The 13,661-nt window shown below is 43.6% G+C and overlaps 1 protein-coding gene and 1 gene segment (V, D, J or C); both read right to left on the bottom strand.

Moving 5' to 3' along the window:
• The window catches only part of LOC147716684 (Ig gamma chain C region-like), a 520,390-nt gene that overhangs the window by 241,944 nt on the left and 264,785 nt on the right, over positions 1-13,661 (bottom strand).
• The window catches only part of LOC147716686 (uncharacterized), a 241,853-nt gene that overhangs the window by 8,065 nt on the left and 220,127 nt on the right, over positions 1-13,661 (bottom strand). Inside the window, exons 9-10 of the mRNA XM_086923644.1 lie at positions 6,651-6,959; positions 4,062-4,379 (exon numbers count right to left, since the gene is read on the bottom strand). Of these exons, the coding sequence (XP_086779770.1) occupies positions 4,062-4,379; positions 6,651-6,959 (627 nt within the window). The remainder of the gene's footprint in view (positions 1-4,061; positions 4,380-6,650; positions 6,960-13,661) is intronic.

Raw genomic sequence — 13,661 nt, 5'->3', positions numbered from 1 at the left:
ATGACGTCATGTAGTCATTAAAGGCATATTCCTCTTTATCAGCGTTTGCTGTTAAAGAGGAATATGTCTTTAATGACTAAATGACGTATAATGAAGTTATTTCGTTTTTGAATCAGTAGTCTTTAATAATACTGATGTTAAAAGTTCACATCCTTTACTGGCAGCAAACCTTGTTGGTTTACTAAAAGATTCCATTTGTACAATCATGTCCAACTTTTGGCAGGCGAGTCCAATGAGTGTACGCCCCCTTGCTCCACCACTCTGCAAACACAGCCCTTGGTGCACTACTGGTTGGGGGATGAAGTCCACTTTACTCCTGAGGAACCCTGGGAGCTAAGAACCCCCGGTACCTCCTGTATGTCCTACACAACGGAATTCCTGAGAGCTGGTCGGAGGGTCAACCCCCTTTCTCCACCACTCTGCAAACATAACTACTAGTTAAAAAATTTCACAGAATAAAAGAAAGGTTACAGGGTTGTTATAGTTAGGAATTAGAATTTAAAAAGCCTCACTGGAAAAAACGAAGGTTACAGGGATGTTTTAGTTAGGGAATGGAATAAAAACAACCTAGAAATTCACTAAAAAAACAAAGGTTACAGAGAGGTTATAGTTAGGCTCAGGTTTCACTTGTACATAAATAGAGAAATTCAGCCACTGTAGTTAGTGAGATAACTGTAACTCGTGCCCATGCACTGCTTCTGACCTCACATATTACATTACTCATGACATGGTCAGTGGCATCCCCGATGACATCTCGAATGACATCACTGATGATATCATCCACAGAATCTGATGCACCTACTAACACTCCCATATAATCTTTCATACACCCACTCCAATGTCCATACTACCATTCTCAAACCCATTCACACACCCATACCAATACTTACACACCCACTCACTGATTTATAGATCACACAAATCCACTCACTCACCCATACAGCTACTCATACACCCACTCACTCACTAACACTGCCACTGTATATCCAATCGTACATCTGTACAGCCACTCACATAGAGCCCATAGAGCTACTCACACATGTACTCACTCAACCATACAGTCAATCACACAGCCACGTACTCAACCATAGAGTTACCCACACACTCACTCGCTCATATAGATACTAAGGGGTCCATTACGATGTCGGGCGGATATATATATATATTGTAGGAGCTTTAAGCCAGCCTTTTACATTCATTGACCTGTTGTTGCACTCACATTTTTTTCCACCCATTATGGAAAAAAGCATGGGGCAGCTGGTCAGTCCATTTCAGCCAGTGGCTTATTTGTCTGCAGGTGACACCATTCTGCTCTTCCACAAGGAGCACATCCACACACAAAGTACTTCCAATAAGTGCCAAGGGTCTACTACAGTAATATGTGTTTTCGAGCCCAAAATATCTTTTCTCCACGTTTTTTTTTTATATCTGCAAGGTCCCAGAAACTCCTCCAAAGATAAAGTTTTATAAAAGCAATGACAAAAAAAGCAATGGCAAATTAAGAAATGCTGGTAGCTAACACCAGGCCTATTGGCAATGCTCCAGAATGACATTCTTAATGTGTGGGGAACAAGGTCACCCTATACAGTTCTCAAAGTTGTAAAGTCAACCACTGGAGTGGTAGACTCTTCTAGCCATGTGGCACTGCTAGAGCTGCACTCTGTAGTACAAGAGATAGTATAAGAATACAACAACAGTTTGTCCTTCAATATCTTTAACCTTAAGCCTTTACAGAGACTATAAATGATCTAAATACACAACACATCACTTATTTAAATGCAGTAATCCTGTGAAGCGCCGCGCCATAGTTTCACTCACTCCATTAACTGCTTACTGGTTATGGTTATAAGGATGAGAAAAGTAAATTTCCCTTCTTTTGATTAAATGTCTAGAAACATACTGCGTATTGGTTTCTGCGATATCGAGGCCACAATCAGCTCCGCATCACCCGTATTCAGGAGCTTCTCTCCGCCCCACAAATCACACGCGTAATCTAGTAAGCTGCAACACGCCCTCCCACTTGCGGTTACTCACATACACAGAGAGCCACACACAACGTCGGGAAAAACAGCAAATATTTACCGCGCACTCTCTGCAATTGGAGGCAATCACGCCCCACAGGTAACGGCGCATCACATTTATCGCTGCAATATAGTTTAGCTGTAGAATAATAGATATTAATGAGACCCCCAAATATTTTCTTCTTTCTCTATGCATTCAAATGCCAGCCGGACATCTTAATTATTTAAGACCAGTCCATCGTTTCTACATTGACAGAGAACTATACAAAAAATCGTGAGAGTGGTACTCATTCATCGAGCTCACCTAGTTATTGGAGGCGACAACGCCCCAAAGTTGTACATGTGAAGAGCCTCATTTTTAACACAAGCTAAAAGAAAGCCCTTCAAGCTTGGTAGATTGCTGAATTATTACAACATTAAAACATTAATGCGCAGTTAATGCTTTTAACTAGTCGAGTGTGACGGTTCATCTCTACCCTCACAGTTTTAAATACAAATTATTTGGTGGTAATTTCCTGACGAAGGCACCCCCTAGTGCCAAAACTTGCGTCGAAGACACCATCTCTACCACTTATAATTGTTTATAGGATTGATGATATGTACCCAAAAAGTAATTGGTGATGATTTTAAAGTATAAATGTATTCGCTTAAATAATTAAAATTCATTTTTTTTAACTTTTGTTACTCCTTGAACTCATTTCCCACATTGCGTATGTTTAAGATTACCTGGAAATTTTATTTTCCATTGTGTGGAAACATACTGAAGACTGCAGTGGCAATTTAGAGTTTTATAGAAGCTAAAGTCACCCCGGACAGACCTGTGCCACTCAACGGGCCAGAGGTAGCCTCTTATTCAGAGAGAAATACCAGCCGAGGAGTTTCGCAATATCCTGGTAAATGTCTAAAAAGTCATTGTTGTGTCAGGTCAACCACGGAAAACTTAATAGCTACACTGTATTTTGCAAAGATGATGTTTTTTTTTTCATTTTAATTGTGACAGACAGTGGTGTGTGCCCCTAATCACTGATCAAACACAAGCTGATGAGCCTCAACATGAGTCCAAAAGACATCCTCTCTTCATGCAAGAATCATGAGTTATCAATACACAAATCACCATTCATGCCACTTTCACAATAAGCAGCATCAGCAGATCAACTGTATACTCAGCCACATTCTTTCAGTCATTAACTATTTCTACTCAGGGCATATAAAAATATACTCCAAATATAATTTGGAGTGGGGCACTGTGTATTTTTGCGGTCCACAGGCATACTAGCCATAACTATTCAGATTTCCAGCAGTCATGTGGGCCAGGTGGCACCAATCCTCAAATATGAAAAGACTGCCAGCTACAAACACAAAACAAACGACACTGACATTAAAATAAACATACAGTGGAACATATAAATGAAAGCAGGCTATAAACAGCACCAATAACACCGATGACCCGGCTCAAATAGTCAGGAAGCAGACTCTGGATTGTGATGAGGTACTCAAGACAAAGGCAAGAAGCTATCCAAACGTATAGCTATGCAGCCATACTAATGGCAATATGGTGTGATATGAATCTGTGAAATGTATGTAATGTAACATAAGATTAGGGAGTACACGCTTTCAAAATCCACCGTTTACAATCAAAACAGGGAATATCAAGAAATGTCCAACCAATTAATCCTTTACATTCGTATTTTTATTAAATGTACACAGCCGACATTTGGGATCACCTTGGAAGAATACAAGAATAAAGAGATCAGGGGAATATAATTTCCCCATATGTGGCATTGGAGTAGTTAAGGATTTAGGCAGCAGAAAAAGTGCTGATTTCAGCTTAAAAATATTCATTCTTGCGCCGGAATCAAGAGTGTTGGCTTCTATGCAGGATATATGCAGAGAGAAGCTTTGAAGTCATCTCCATGTGCAGACGGGCCAGGCGATGAAGCTCCGTGCATCTCCGCTAGCTATACATCAAGGTGGTAGAACACCTACAGAGGAACAGAAGATCAGTTAGCACAGAGGATCTATCAATTAAACTATCTTCACCTGTGTAAAGGCTGATGCTTTTCTTGAAAGTCTGTTCCGATGAGATATGGCCCATCACACAAGTGTAGACAGCTCCAGCCAGCCACTCAGCCATTGGCACAGCCAGCATGCTGTTTAGGGAGCATTGATGGATGTTATGGTTGCACTGGATCATGCCATCAATGGAAGCAGGTAGTCGCACTTCTGTACCATTTTCCCATGTCACAAAGATGTCTTCGGGGTAAAAGCCATTGACCAAACAGACCAGGTTTACCATCTCAGAAGCAGAGGCTTCATGGGCCAGCGGGTGTAGAAGGGAGATAACTGGGGTCTTTATTACTGCAATGGCACATGAAAAGAACATTAGAAAAACAACTCTAAAGTTTCAGAAACCCTTATTTTTACATGAAAAAGATATTCAAAGATCTTCCCAAAACCCATCTGGAAAGAAATATGGGCCAACATGCTCAAGATGAGGAATCCTTTCTGCTTCAGGTTCCATTTTGTGAGACTTAATATTGAGCCTGCAGAACATAAAGAGGCCCACGGGCCTGAAATTAAACTTGCTGTACCCGCCACACCTTGAAAAAAGGTAATCTCAAAAGCGTATGCGACAAACTGTTGCTAATGCTTCATTATTTCATACATCAATGCCTCTGTATAGACAAATGCTTTATTATGATTATTGATTGATTGGATAAATGGTTGAAAAACCCCTATTGTTTCACCGAGCAACTGGCTCTCATTGGCCGTGTAGCATTTGTGCAATATGTACTGTAATCTATAACACCCCATGTCAACTTCTGTACTTCCAGCAAATCCGGAATGGCATGTGGCTTCTCGCAGCTCTGAATCCTGCTGCTGACTTTTAGAAATGTATAGGCTTCTATAAAGGGAGGCTGCCTGTTAGCCCTTCAGAGACGCTTTAATGTAACATAATCCACCACACTGCTGGCCCTTTTGCATCTCTAGCAAACAACAGTGCAAATCCCTTGTCACAATTGTGGGCTTGATTAAACAGCACATCCAAACAGAATCTGGGTCATTTTGCTGAAGTGTTTTTTGCTCTTGTTGAAAAAGAGATTAAAATGATCTGTCCCATATTTTGCTACTTTGGCAATAAGGAATGAAGCATAATGGGTCATCAAATAGGGATACTTTGGGGTTACAATAGATGTCTCAAAACTGCATCTAACTGTCTCAGATCCAGTTACTGCTCTATAAATGGAAAATGTTCAATGGTAATTAAATGATAGCATTCCCCAGAAGTTATGTATCTTTGGCAGCAAAAGCATGAAATTATTTTTACTAAGGTGGCACATCTTAACTATTTATGTAATGTAAACTTCTTTGATCTCATCAGGAAAAAGGTTTTTGTGATGCCACTTCTGGTGATATCACCAAGGTCAAATGGCAGTTTTGTTCACGTCTGCTATCCCATATTTGTGTCCCAGTTATTGTATTGAGAAAGTAATTTGTATCCAGCTTTTAAATGAAAATGTTACAGGCAAACTCAAGTTGCCCCAAACCAATCCCTATTAAGTGAACATCAAATGCAGTTGAATCGATTACCGTTCCATTTTTTTCTTAAATGGGCTGTTGTTGTTTAAGTATACTTCTATATATGTGAAGTTTCTATAGCACAAAACTAGACAAAAGGCAGCAGAGCGGTGTACCGGGTAAAAGACAAGCATAAAGCCAACGAGTTACAGGAGAGGTAGCTGGTTTGTGGACTTGTCTTGCATTCACATCATTCTTATCTGAAGAAATGTACACTATATTGTAAAGACCCGCAAGCTCAAACAAAATGGTGTGGCACCGCACAAGTATCTGTGGAAATGTTAGTAAATCTGCCGCCTTAACTCTTTGGTGAGTGATCTCTTACATTCTGCATTTATTTTAATAATTCTAAAATACACAGCCATGTTTTGGAGTTCACTTGTGAACAGCCTCTGATCTTCTTAACCTTTCTCCCTCGCCTATGCTGTGTATTAGACGTGTGCTTATTTCAACCCAGAAAAGTTAGGGTGACCAGAATTTTAAAGCAAAAAACTAGGACATTTCACAAAAATAGAAGAAGGACTAAAATTTTATGTCAAGTGAGCGCACAGAATGACAGCCTCCTCAGCAGAGAATTACACAACAGGCAGTAAGAACATAAATAAAATGCAATTTTTAAACCCAGTTGCTTGCCTGTGAATTAAATTGCTTTCTTGGAACAACTGCTAACTATCCCTGCTTTGTAAAACATAAAAAACACACCTCCCCCAGTTTTTAGTCGACCCTCTCCAAAAATGGGCACATGAGCTAAATTTCTCAAAATCTACCCGGACAGCTGGTGAAAAAAAAACGGGGACTGTCTTGTCAAATCCGGGACACCTGGTCACCCTACGAAAAGTAGGACTTTTAACTGTTGTATTCTATCTAAAATTTATGTTATCCCTGTGGGATAAGCTTTGTTTTGTTCGTGTCAACTTTCTTTCAGAAGCGCTTTTGTCGTTTCAAATTTTGAGTACATCTTTTTTGATTGAAATTGCCCTTTCGTCCTTGGTACACATGTGCGTTATTCTCAGTTCGGTAAATACATAACACAGAAACAATAGTCGAAACCTGAGCTCCGTTTGATGGTCAGCGGCGGAAGCTCATAGGAGGCGATTTGCGGCTGGCAGGTCACCGTCTCGGTGGTGTTCCACTGAGACAGGCTGATCGGGAAGGTGCTCCTCGTGATCTGTGCACCCCTATTGGATCCTCTCACTGTCTCCGTAATGACTCCGCCCCCAGAGGCCCTGCCGTTCACCTCCCACCTCACAACGGCATTGCTGACTTCAGTCACACACGTGATCACCGATGTATTCTGCTGAAAAAGTTCTTCAAAAGGCGGCTTGAAAATAGAGGTGGGCGGCGCTGCTGTCTGGTAGCCTGTAAATGAACAAGGAAGCGTCACAGGAAAATAGAGAGTTTCACCTTCGAAAGTTGTGCATTTTAAAATTCTTTCTTTTAAAACTATGTATGTTACAAAGCTCTTTTCTGCACCTATATTGTTGAATACTTTGTGTCAGTCAGCTGAGGTATCTGTCTATCTCTGATACAATTTTCTTGGTAGTTGGTAAAAGTTATGTTTTTCCAAACCTTGCCTAAAATGAACAATTAATGTTTGCCTAACGTTTCTACAGAAACACACAACAAATAATGCTTGCAGCCCAAAAGATCGCCGCTCAAAAAGAATGGTAATTAAGAATGTCCAAAATTGCACATTTGTCGAATTTTTGGGAAAATTATGAATATTATGTAAAATTTTATTTTGGGCTTGTAGAGTCGCGCTCTAGTGGTTGCGCGCTACGTAAATATGTAGCGCGTGTTGTGGCCATTTTGGATCACGCTGGATTAGCGCGAGTCGGCTGATAACCCCCGAGAGCAACGGATGTCCCGGCGCTCTCCTGCAAATGTATTATAAATAAATATAATAGCTACCCTCACATTCTGGCATCCTGTCTTCTGTGGGAGAGTGAAGGGTGCATCATCACAGTGGCGATGAGGATGGGATCAGAAAAAAATTAAGAAGGGGGAAGAATCCTGTACCACGAGGACAGACACAGCCCAGGAAGGCAGGCAGAGACATGAGGGAACAGCATACCGGCACAGCAGGAGGGCGTGGCAGTGGCATAGGAGGACATACAAGAGCTGCACCTAATCAAATCAACCAGTTACAAAGGGGGCGGAGACCCAGGGAAACGGGAGATGAGAACAGGCCCCACAGCAACCCCAGCAGAGCGTAAGAGGAAGAAGATTGGGTAGACACACCGGGGAAGAAGCCAGGCGGGGAAGACACGAACCAGGCAGAGGCCCTGGCGGAGTCAGCGAGAGACGGAGCAAGGGGCGCAGAGAGTCACCAATTGCAACCAGAGCAGGGTGAGGAAACAAGGGCACCAGGCAGCCCGAGAAGCCAGGAGATAGAACCGGCAAGACGCGCAGAAGTTAGTGCGCAGGCATCAACACTGACGACGCCGATTCCGTTCCTACCAAAACCGGGAGAACCCCTGATGAAGTGGGAGGACTGGAGAGAGTACATCCTGAACTATACTGAAGCCCGAGAGGATGAGAATGGAGAAGCCTTCACTAGTACAAGAAAGAAAAGAATACTTTTACACAACTTAGGCACTGAAGGGATTAGAGTCTTTCAGATCCTGGTACCCAAGCCCAGGCAAGCTGCAGATGATGACGTGTTCGGACACACTATAGAAAACCTAAATGTGCACTGCCGGCCAGCAGTGTGCACGTCTATAGACCGATACCATTTCCAGCAGAGGAAGCAAGAAATGGGTGAGTCAATCGACAAATATGTAGTCGCGTTGAAGAAGCTGGCGAGGACGTGCAAGTTCGGTATGCTACATGATGAGTTCATAAAGGACCAGATAGTCATGCACACCACCAACAAAAGCATGCAAGAAAAATTGTGGGCGAGTGGAGAAGCTACGCTAAAGGAGGTGATCGCCATGGTGAAAAAGGCCGAATTGACTAAACGGTGCGCGGACGCAGCAAAGAGGGAAACAGGCCAGAGACCCATGGTGAACAGAGTAGAGGACGAAGAACCAACGGGAAGGAGCAAAGGTTCAATGACAAGCAGTAGAGGACTCAACAGAGGGCCGGGAAAACTGGTGCAGCAAGGAAAGCAGAACAGAGGAGGCAGGAACACGTGCTATAGATACGACAGCCAGGCCCACGAGGCCTATGACAAAAGATGCCTGGCGTTCCGGGCGAAGTGCATGTTCTGCGGCATAACAGGACACTACGAAAAAGTGTGTCACCGGAAGGCAGGCCGCAACACCGTGAAATATGTGGAACAAGATCCGGAAGAAGCAGAGGGTAGAGAGCAAGAAGAAGAGGACACAGTGCTGTGCGTGGAAGACCAAGTGCTAGGCATAGACACCCCACGATCCCGCAAACCGCAATGTGACATGATGATCGGAGGAGTACATATCAGAAAAGTAGTAGACTCTGGCTCACTGTACACCATCGTCCATAGAGCAGTGTGGAATGAGAAGTTTAAGCCCCACCTAGGACCTCGGTTAAAACCCCTGGATATAAGACCAGTCACGTACACGGGATAACCGATCTCCATGGTGGGTTACAGAGGACTAACCTTCGAATTCAACGGACGGAGTGCAGAGTGCAAGTTGTATGTGGCAGAGAAAGGTCCGTTGGTCCTAGGCTGGATGGATCAAGGAGACCTAGGCATACAGCTGGATCCAGGTGGAGACACACAAGTACTGGTGACCGCACCCGGGCACTGGCCGGACTTAGAGAAAATGAAGAGAGACTCCCTCAAGGTGTTTGGAGGAAAGGTCGGCAAATTAGAGAAGTTCACACACAGGATAGAAATTAAAGAGAACTCCAAGCCAGTTTCTCACAAGGTGAGGAATGTTCCCATTGCGGTGAGAGAGGTGGTACAACAGGAGCTACGCAGATTGGAGGAAAATGGAATCATCGAACCTATAAACTGTGCGGAGTGGTTGGCGCCCCTAGTGGTACTGATGAAACCCAACAGTAATGTCCGGCTGTGTGTAGACTTGAGAGAGCTAAACAAGTGCATTGTTGTGGAGAAATTCCCACTACCCCGCATTGAAGAAATGTTGGCAAGGACCAAGGGAGAAAAATGGTTCTCCACCATTGATTAATAATGATTCGGATGCACACCTTTTTCTAACTGCACAGTTGACCATGTACTCCATTAACCGTAGAATGCGTGCACACTGGACGGATGCCTTGCCCCAGGCACCAAGGTTAACTGAACAATAAAGTGTGAGACAGCGTTACGCCACACTTCCAGTAGCACAGCTATGCGCAAAAATAACGCCATTAAAGTTATTTGATCCTTTGTATTTCTTACATTCCGTGTATGCCATGTACTCCAACTTTTATCCATTTACATCTAATTTGGAAGTGTGGCGTAACGCTGCCTCACACTTTATTGCTCTCCACCATTGATCTCACGTCAGCCTATCACCAAATAGCCTTGCACCCAGAGAGCAGGAAACTAACATCGTTCATCGCACCTTTTGGGTGTCACCAATTCAGCAGGATGCCGTTTGGACTTGCATCGGCAGCGGCTGTCTTCTAAAAACTAATGCACCATCTCTTCAAGGACATAGAGGGGGTGCAGTACTTTCAGGACGACATATTGGTGATAGGGAAAGACCTGAACGATCATGACAAGAAATTGAACTTGGTGCTACGTGTCCTAGAAGAAAAGGGCTTAACGGCGGAGTGGGAGAAGTGCCATCTCGGAATGGCCTCAGTCACCTACCTAGGACACCAAATAGGAGAACATGGCTATACACCAAAAAGGGAAAATGTAAAAGCATTTGTGACGCACCGCCTCCATCCAGCAAGGATGAAGTAAGATCCTTCTTAGGGATGGCTGAATATTATAGCAAATTTGTACAACACTTTGCCACCAAGACGCACCACTTAAGGCAGCTCATAAGGGACAACACAGTGTTCGCATGGACAGAAGAGACACAGAGAGAATTCGATGACATCAAGAACGACATTGGCCAAGCCATACCCCTGCAGGGATATGATCCTCAAGGACAGTCAGTGCTTACGACAGATGCCAGCGACAAGGGACTGGGAGCAGTCCTCATGCAGGAAAGGAGAAATGGAACTACGGAAACTCTCAGCTTTGCCTCCAGAGCTTTATCAACAACATAACAAAAATTCAGCATCATAGAGAAAGAGATGCTGGCAGTGGTATGGGCCATGGGGAAATTCCGCCAGTTCCTATGGGGCACGAGGTTCCAACTTAAGACTGACAACAAACCCACAAACCCTTTGTCAAAAGTGCTCACGTCCAGCGGACATGCAGGTGCTACTCCTAGGATAGCAAAGATGACTCTGAAGTTACTCGAATACCGATAAGAAGTGGAATACATCCCGGGAAATAAGAACAAGGTAACAGATTACCTTAGTAGGACTGCAGCTATGGAAAGAGCACTGGACGGAGCAGAAGAGAGTGAGTAACTGGTGGCCTTGATGGAAGACCCGGAGAAGGTGATTAGCAACCAAGAGTGGACCGAAGCATATGGAGAAGACCAGGACATCCAAGAAGTAAAGGAATGCATCATCAGAAGATGGCCAGAAAAGAGGCATTTGCGGACACCACTGAAGAAATTTTATGAATTGCGAGAAGAATTGTCCCTGGATGACAAAGGCACCTTCATGTACCGAGGAGACAAAGTCGTTCCCCCGACGTCGTTGGTACCGCGCTTGTTGGCGATACTACATGAAGGACAACTAGGGATTGTAAAAACCAAAATGAGGGCCAAGCAGGTGTACTGGTGGCCTGGGATGGACATACAAACAGAGATACACGTGAGAGATGGTGACCAGTGCCAGCGAGCGGACAAGACGATGACACCTCTGAGGCCAGCCTTAGGGAAATTCATCAACCCGAGGAATCCCTGGGAGGAGTTATCCATGGACATCCTGGGGCCCATACTAGACATCCAGGGAACCCCGAAATACCTATGTGTCATAGTGGATAGATACTCGAAGTGGCCTGAAGTGCACATGCAAGAAGAAATGGACACATATACAGTACTTAGATTCCTCACGTCAACCTTCCTCAGAGAAGGCCTACCAAGATCGATCCTAAGTGACAAGGGTCCCCGGTTTACCTCGGAGAAATGGTGCAAGTACATGGAGAGGAATGGCATCAAAACCAAACACACTTTCATATACCACCCTGCCGGAAACGGACAAGTGGAACGCTTCAACAGGGTCCTAATGGGGTCCATTCAAGCGGCCATCACGATGGGCAAGGACTGGGAAAAAGAAGTCCAAAATATGATGTTGGCCTACCCCATCACCCCCACGAGCATGGGGTACAGCCCCTTCCAGATTTTATTAGGTAGGGATCCATTCACCAAAGACAACCTGGCGTGGAAGGAAAAGACAGTAACCAGCAAATGTTCCCCTGCGGTGGTGCAGCACAATCTGGAGAAAGCCCAAATGATCTATACCGAACATTACAATAGCAGAAAGAAAGTGAAGGAAACATCCCTGGAGAAAGGAGAAATGGTCAGAGTCAAACTGGCTGTACTTAAAAAGAAAGGTGACAGCAAATACAGTCTACCCCTACAAGTAAAGCGAGTGTATGACAGGGCAGAATTGCTAAGCGACGGGAACGTGTGGTCCCAAGATCGCATGTCCCGGTGTAGTAAGATGCTACAATGGTCCCCCAAAAATAGAGAGCAAACAACGATGGACCTGAGGTCACCGGAGAATGACAGTGTGAGCCTGGAGGGAGAAAGAAGCATGGGAGCAGGAGGACAGAGTGAAGAGCAAGGGGACAATGAGGTCCCAATAACAGGAGAACACCTAGGAGAAGAGAGAGAGACTCCGCAGAGAGAAAGACCGGGTACTCAGGAGGATAGAGAGATGAGCCCAGCAGAGAACAGTCCCAGGGAAGTGACCTCCACCCCTATAAGACGGACACGGGGGGCAGAGCGATTGTGAGACCCACAAAATTACGAGACTATGAACTGGGAGAAGAAAATTAGCCCGACTTATGTAGAGACTGTGTGTTTCATGTTTGGTATAAAACGGGGGACATATGTAGAGTCGTGCTCTAATGGTTGCAGCCATTTTGGATCACGCTCGATTAGCGCGAGTCGGCTGATAACCCCCAAGATAACCGGATGTCCCGGCGCTCTCCTGCAGATGTATTATAAATAAATATAATAGCTACCCTCACATTCTGGCATCCTGTCTTCTGTGGGAGAGTGAAGGGTGCATCATCACAGGACTGTTCATTAAAAATCAAATCTGACAACATAATTTACTTTCAAATAGGTTTGCAACCTCGCCGGTTTTCGACTGGCGCCACTGCATTTTGATCTCAATCCCACACACAAATTAGCAAAATCACCTAAAGCCTTATTCGTAGTCCTTTATCGTCCATACTTCAAATAGCAAATATAAAAAGAAAGTACATTTATATGTGTTCTGCACGGTCTCTGACTTTGCAAGGGCCTGTGTTACGCCACGGATCTGACTAATATGTAAAGGAAGGAAAGGCAGAACAATGATGCTAGAAATGAATACATGCAATTTCTTTTTAAAGTCCTATATTGTATCGTGTCTGGCAACTGCAGAATCTTAAAATTATAACAAGTGGCTGGGAGACTATAAACATGGCATTCATCCAATCTATGTATTTCTAAAAGTTTTACCAAGATGGGTGTATTTGTAAATATCGCATACAATCAAGGAACACTGAATTAAAGAATTAAATGTTGTATAAGATTTAATATATGTTGTCTTCATGTCTGGGTGAGATGAATGTATGAATATATGAACGGTGAGATACTCGATGGACATGATTGTTGTTATCCACCGCAAATGACAAAGTATTTGCATATGTATATGGACATTGGATATAATTATGATTCTTCTATATTTTTTACTTTAATTATCAATACAAAATCTGTTTTGTAATCACCCCAGACACTATTGTCATGAGCCCTTTATCCAGGTAGGATGCTAATTTTAAACTTTTGAGTTGCCAAAGGTTTTTGTACATTTAGATAATAAACATTTGAAACACGTAGTTAAGGTGTG

Source organism: Lissotriton vulgaris, chromosome 5 (assembly GCF_964263255.1).
Source record: "Lissotriton vulgaris chromosome 5, aLisVul1.2, whole genome shotgun sequence".
Taxonomy (NCBI): domain Eukaryota; kingdom Metazoa; phylum Chordata; class Amphibia; order Caudata; family Salamandridae; genus Lissotriton; species Lissotriton vulgaris.
The sequence above is the reverse complement of the archived record's forward strand: the minus strand, read 5'-3'. Positions and strand labels throughout refer to the sequence as shown.